Source organism: Streptopelia decaocto (genome assembly GCF_964273445.1).
Source record: "Streptopelia decaocto genome assembly, chromosome: 8".
Taxonomy (NCBI): domain Eukaryota; kingdom Metazoa; phylum Chordata; class Aves; order Columbiformes; family Columbidae; genus Streptopelia; species Streptopelia decaocto.
Window position 1 is genome coordinate 20,019,663 of NC_138662.1, and position 7,076 is coordinate 20,026,738.

General features: G+C 48.0%; 1 protein-coding gene across 1 annotated transcript; it reads right to left on the reverse strand.

Annotated features, from left to right (window-relative positions):
- Positions 1 to 5,912: 5,912 nt before the first annotated feature.
- Positions 5,913 to 6,578, reverse strand: DNAJB8 (DnaJ heat shock protein family (Hsp40) member B8; the record flags this gene model as incomplete). Its single annotated transcript, XM_082060357.1, has 1 exon — positions 5,913 to 6,578. One exon carries the CDS (start codon positions 6,576 to 6,578, stop codon positions 5,913 to 5,915), a length of 666 nt encoding a protein of 221 aa, XP_081916483.1.
- Between the last annotated feature and the right edge of the window lie 498 nt (positions 6,579 to 7,076).

Sequence of the window (7,076 nt, forward strand, 5' to 3'; positions counted from 1 at the left end):
TCAGCTGAGATGGTGGAGTTTCATTAGAAACAAAGTGCCCCAAGGGTTAACACTTTTTTCTATCTGGGGTTGTAGTTTGTGTATTTTCTGGTACTGTGGAGAGCAAACACACATTCTGTGATTCTATGAGCACTTGGCGCGCTTCATATGAGCCTTGACATGCTCAAACTGTCACTAGGCTTTCTTTTGCCTTTGCAAAGAGGATCCTCCCATAACATAGCCTGCAAAAGATGTGTCCATTGGAGGATCTCTGATCTCAATGTAGGATCCAAACCTGCACCCTTCTGCAAAATCTTTAAATATATGGGATTGTCTTGTCCCTTATGTTAGGAGGAAAAAAAAAGATAAGTTCCCACTACACTTTGTGAAAAGCAGTCCGTGTTCTCCTGCTCGCCAGGGGCTGTGGGCCACCACCATGTCTCTCCCACGGCTTTTTCAGTCAAACCAGTGCTTTTTCCTGTTCTGCTGCAGGGGACTTTGTGGGATGTCTTAAGTTCTTCCAGCATAAACTCTCCAGCCAATAGATAAAATTTTGCTGCAGTTGTTGTTACTTCTGTTGGAGATCTCAGTTTAGGAGTGTTTTGTGTATGCCGTGTGTTAGGTCTGCTGTTCTTTGAGGAGGAGATAAGATTTGGGTGCAGGAGATAAATCAAGCAGGGACACCACTGGAGCTTAATTGCCCAGAGATATCTCAGGGCCTGATTCTTCCCTGTGAGACACAAGCACAAGGGAGAGCTCTGGTCTGTGGGGGTTCACACGTTGGTGGCAAGCACCAGAGAAGTGTTCCATGAGCACAGCGGGATCTAAACCCTTGTTTGAATCTCAGATGTCTGGTCAGGCTGGGTCTTAGTCTGTGGTTCTTTCTGTTTAGACAGTAATCCTGGCTGAGACAAGAATTTCTATCTGCTGGGTGCTGTTTTGGTCAGATTGCTGCTTGGATTTTCTTGCCCCAGGCACCTTGCCAGTGTCTGTCTGCCCCAAATCTCTCTCTCTCTCTCTTGCATCTTCCCTTGCCCTGCACAACCACCTTGCAGCCGTGCTCTTCTCTTCCCTCCCATGCAGCCCCTGGGGGCTGGTGGGCACCCAAACTCTGCACATCTGTGTGTCTGCTCTGGTACCCTCGTGCCCCGGTGGTCACCTCCGATGCGGTGCAGGAGCTGCCGATGGATGAAAGCCAGACCTGCGCCGTGTCCTGCCCCTGCAGCTCATCCTCTTAGCACAGCAGACGCGTCCCCAGCGTGGCGAGCGTGGCATCCGCGGGGCTGCGATCCAGCCCGTAGAGCTCGCACAAAACAAACCGGCTGTGACACCGCGGCAGAGCGCTCGAGCTTCTCCAGCTTGACACCACATCGTTATATATTGATGCCATGACACCAGCGCTCAAAATAGAATCAGGACAATTTGATTTCCTGCAGATCTCAGGATGGGGTCATAAAAAAGGAGACTGTTCTGGAGAAATGGGATAGGGTGGAAATGTTTGTAGTGACATCACAGTCACTTCCATGCCAATGGCCTCCTACTGCTGCAAACATGTGATTGTGATTTTGCTGCACGCTCCATCAGAAAAGAGCCAGGCTGGCCAGGGAGGAGGAGAAGGGACGGAAATATTCTGTTCTTGTATCTCAATTCAAATATCTGACAATAGCTTTGCAGCCCAGGGTGCTGAGTGATCGGGAGTGGGACCGTGGAGCCGCGACTGCTGCCAGATCAGCAGAGCTCAGGGCGTTGCAGCAACATAACTGGGGGCCGAAAAAGGACCTTTGATTTTAGGATGAAGGATCCTGGTCTGCATTGGGGGGCTTCATTGGAGAGTTGGGTGGTCTAGTCCTCACTGGTCTCATTTACTTTTAGCATCTCTTTTCTTGGCAAGAAAAACCTACAGGTCTGAAATACGACTGCAAAAGCCACTGCATAGCTGCTGCTTTTTAGGCATTCCCATTATAGAGAGGAACAGATCTCGGTGTTGGAGTTTCACTCATGAAGCAGGGAGCAGTGAGGAGGGATTTAAGTAGCTGGGGGTAGAGGAGGAAAGAAGGGTGAAAAGATAGGAAAAAAACAGTGATCAGTTAACCAAGAAAACAAAACTAGTTTGTGTCTGAGGACATCGCAGGAGGAAACCTCACGTGGGTTTCCCCATGAAAGGCACCGGTGGCTGCAAAACCCATTTTGGTAGCAAGGTCCTTCCCAAGAAACAGCCTGTGGAGATCAGCCCTGGCTGTGTCCAGCACGTGTAACTTTGAGGGGCTGCGGAGAGGAGTGGGACAGCGAGGGGATCCAGCTAATGCTGCTATCTATTAGATTAGGCTGTCAAAAAACCCAACCGCTTCCATCACTGTCCGAGGAGACTCTCGCTCCCTGCTTAATGGGCTGGTGGTCCTGTTGTTGCCACTCCAGGGAGAGGGGCCGCGGCCACCGCCGCGTGCAGCAGGCTGCGAGTTTAAAATCCTATTAGGCAGAGACTAACAGTTGCAAAAAGAAAGCAGGTATCCCCTAGTGGGGATTTAAAGATGTTTAGACGTAATTGGATTTTCCAAGCAGATGTCATTATTGTTAAACAGTTGCCCACTTGATATGTTCAAGTTGTTGGCTGTAATTGCTAAAATTAGCAGGTCTGCATAGAGCAAAGGTCAGTCGGTTAATATTGTGATTTAGTATTTTATGAAGTAATTCCAAATGCTTTTATGTATGTTTTTGTTTTTGCAGCCTAAGCCCACATTAAAGTGGTTGTGAGGCCTGCTAATAAAATAATGAGTCAGCCTCTCGGCGCAGGCTGCCGGCCCGGCGCAGCGGCAATGATGCTCCAACGCCTTTGCTCCCGGCTTCTCCCGGTGCCCAGCGCTTGGGTTTGGTGCTGCAGTCGAACAGGAGGCCTCGAAACACCCAGACATGATGTGTTCAAGCAGAGCTGGTGCTTGAAATTAGCCCATCGTGTCCAACGGTGGCTGGAAGGATGAGGGGCTGGTTTGCATCAGCAGCTGAGCAAAAGGAGCTCAGCTGGTACCTGTTGTCCTTGTGGGTGGATCGACTGCATATGCAAGTGTGTGCAAGTGCCTTCAGTCATGAACACACCTGAAAGACGCACCACTGGCCAGGCAAGGTCCCAAAACCCAGCTTTTGAGAGGGAAGATGCATTTCTGGAAGAGGAACAGAGAGCTGGAACTGGGCGAGGCAAAGGCTCCCGGGTTGTGCTTTACTGGACATCTGGAGCTGCCTCCTCCAGCTCTGCAGCTGCTGAATGGCATGAGAAAAAGCTTTAAAAAACTCCTTGAAGGTGTAAGTGTTTCGCTGGCGGGCTCAGTGTCAGTCTGATCCCACGTCCTGGGACAGGCAAGGGTTTTCTTCCAAGGATTTGTTGGCAAGATTTGCTGAGGTTCATTTATTAATATTATTCTCCATAGCACAGACACAGCCCGTTTCCGTGGGTGGTTTGGGCACACCTGGCAGATTTCTTGCTATTGCAGGAATGCGGGACTTTGCTAACGCAGTCTGACCTGCTCTCTTACCATCAGACCTTTCTGGTTGTCTCCTTTTTAAATATCATCTATTTCTTTGCTTGCAGGAGGTGCTGTGAGATGTTTTGTGGCCTGGATTGTATGGGGAAATGTGGGAGAGGATCTGCAGGTCACCCTGGACTTAACACTTTACTGGGTGAGCTGGGTCCCTTCGCGATTCATGTTCCCATATTCGTGCTGGTTGCAGGTTTTGGTGCCCCATTACAAGCAGCAATGGAAACGTTCTGACCAAGGGACAGGCAAAGGAAGCGTTTGCTCTTAGACGCTGCCTTAAATACTAATACGAGAGAGGGAACTGCTGACCCAAGGCAGGACAGGGCTAAGACGTGTAGATCTTAATCTCAGATCAAGAAACACTGATGGGCATACAGCAAAAACATTACATTAGCAGTGAAACTGAAGTAAAAGGTGGAGGAGCTGGGAATTCAACTCTGGTCCAGATTTCAAAACATGTTATTTTGACCAAACACCGTTTCAGTTTCTGTTTCTGATCCAAAACGTGCAGTTTGGGGGTTGGTTTGTTTTGGTGTTTTGGGTTGGTTTTTTTTTTTTTGTGAGTGTGTGTGTTTTGATTTGTTCTGTTTTATACCTTGGACTTCCTCTGAAGTAGCATAAGGTCAATCCAAGAGGCCATCTCACATGAGTATGATGTTCACAGAGAGAGTATCGGTAGAAATATTTACTTTTGTTTGCCTTGACCAAACCAACCGTTTTCTGCACCAAGCCTCCCAAATCTTTGCAATCCCTGGAGTCCCAATGCCTCCAGGAACAGCCTGTGACTCCCAAAGCCCAGAGGAGCAGCAGATTTGGTTTGTTCCTGCACCGAGGTTGTCCCTGTTCCATCACCGCTGGCCAACTTCTGTGAACCCAGCATGCACTTAGATTTCTACTTGCCTCCCAGTGCTGTGTCCTTTTCTTACTGGGAGAGGGACTCACTTAGCAGCCTTTAACATAACAAATACAGTTTGGGTCTGTTTTTCCAAACTGGGCATGGCATCAGTTGCTAAGGAAGGTGATTTAAGCTGCATTTTTATTTTCAAAAGTGTGAAAGGTTTTGATTAAGAGGTGGCTGATTTAACTCAGTGCTTAATGTTCAGAGTCCTTTATATGAGTATCACTCCCTTGCAGTCTCCTTCAAAGCATGGGAGCCTGTTATTCCCATTTCACAACAGAGGAAACAGATGCAAGGACCTGCCCAAATGCAGGCAGCAATTGCCATCTGAATTAGAGTGAAAATGTCCCTGAAAGTGAGTTCCAGTCTCCAGGGAGACATCAGTGGGCAAGGCAAGCTGGGAAATTCAAGGGGACGTAGCGTGGGACCGAAAATAAGAGGCGTGTAAGATTTTTAAACACCTAAGGTGATCTGGCCAAGCACAAAACAAGGCTCAGCAGTTCATGTCAGCACAGAGGGAGGGCGGAAACATGGGGAGCACGTTCCTTAGCTCAGTGGAGGACGAAAGCAGCCTGCTGGCAGGCTGGGCAAGAAATGCATTGTGAGCCGGCTCTTGCAGCTGTGAGCAAGACAATAAGGAGGGTAAAGCATCGTCTAAGTCCCCGCATCCAGCTTTGCACAAAGAGGGAGGTAAACTCAGCCTCTTGGAATCTGTTTGCTCATGGTTTGAATGTAGCTTTTTTCGTTTGAACAACTCCAAGCAGAAAGGCACCCATAGGTTTTCCCAGTCCAAAAGCCAAATTCACCTTCTCCTGCTCACTTTCAGCCCTCAAGCTACACAGTGTTTCTGTCGGGGTCACTGGTTGTAAAAAGCTCCCATTTTCTTCTACAGTTTAAGGAATGGCATTTTCTTTCTTCCCTTGTATTTCCTCTGCCAGTCCCGCTCCTCTAGGCTCTGCATGACCCACTGAACATCCACCACCTTTCAGTCTGTGCACAAAAAGTTTCTCCGATGAATATGCATCTTCCCATACACTAAAGCCAGGATATTCTTCACACAACCTCAGGGCTGTGTATGAGGGTAACATAAGTCTCGATTGTTCCAGCCAGTAGCCTTTGAGATCGGTATTTCAAGGAGTGGGAAGAGGACCTGTAGTTTGTCATAGAACTCTCTTACCTGTCCATCAACCAGCCTGCCTCCTTTTGCTGTATTAATCAATTTGGTCTCTTTGGCCAACCTGCAGTGTTGCTCTCACACGTATCTACTGTGCCTATTTACTGAACAAGTGCTATCTATCACCTTACACAGGGTTAGTAGAGTCCTACTCCTTAGTTTAGCATAACTCCATATTTTTACCTGTGAAATATTTGTCCCCAACCACTGGGAAGTCTACATCAGTTGTGTCATGAGGTCAGCATTTATTACTACTGCTTGTAGTAGATCCTATCCGTTGGGCTATGAGAGCGCATCCTACACCTTGCAGTTAATGCATGTGCTGGGGGACATTTTAATTTCCAAACAGCTTGTTTGTTGTCACAGACTTTAGCTGGCCATCTTCTTCCACTTCTGTTGTCTCCTGCCCATTCTCGATGATTTTCCGGGTGGTGATCTTCTTGCCATTGATCACTTCAGTGGTGGTGATCACTGTTCGGGCTCCGCGGGGCTCAGCTCTGGCCTCAGTAAAGGAGGAGCTGGGCTCCTCAAAGGGGCTAAATGGATTCCATGACATAGATGACTCCATAAAGTCAGAAAACAGATTGGAGCTTCTTCCTCTTCCACCTGTCCTGTGCCAGATTTCACCGTTGTTTCGGATGTTGTAAAAGGGGTCCCAGAAAGCATGTATAAGGGGATGCATCCCTCCAAAGACTTCCCTAAAGATCTCATCGAGGTCCTGGAATGTGTAAGCAGGATCAAAGGAGCTGTTATAATCCTGGGTGACATTTCTTCCTCTGTTGGATCTGCTCTCCCTAAGAGACATGTCATAGAGTGATCGTTTCTTAGGGTCGGACAAAACACTGTATGCCTCAACGACTGCTTTGAATTTCTTTTCAGCTTCCTCCTTGTTGTTGGGATTCTTATCAGGATGCCACTTCAGTGCCAGTTTGTGGTAGGATTTCTTAATGTCATCCTGGGTGGCGTTTTTTTGCAGTCCAAGGACTTTGTAATGATTCATCTCGAAGGAAAGGTGGGGCTGTTTGGACGGTGCCTGGTCCCTCTCCCCCCCGAGGATGTGAAGCCCAGGGATGAGCACCCTGCAGAGGCTCCTGGACACCTAATGCTGCTGCGCCTCTCAGAGGTGGGTAGATGCTCAGTTCATCCCTTGATCTGCTCTGTTGTTTCACATCACCTTGTTGGACCGTATCCTTTCTTTTTAAGCCTGTTGTTCACAAATTGCGAGATTGTGACATCAGAGGGGGCTCAGCCAATCATTGCTCAGCTGACCTGACTTCATTCTATGGTGGAGCTGGTTGTCATTGTCCTTATATTTTTAAGCGTAGATCATACATGTGACGTTGCTGTTGCCCGATGTAGCTGTGATCTCACAGCTGTGACATATGACCTCCTCAGCTTTTTTTTTTTTAGCCTGTTGGAAGGTGGCATTAGCCAAATTTAAACTTCAAATACGTTGCATGTCCTTCATTATGAAGGTAATGGATCATTGGAACCTTCT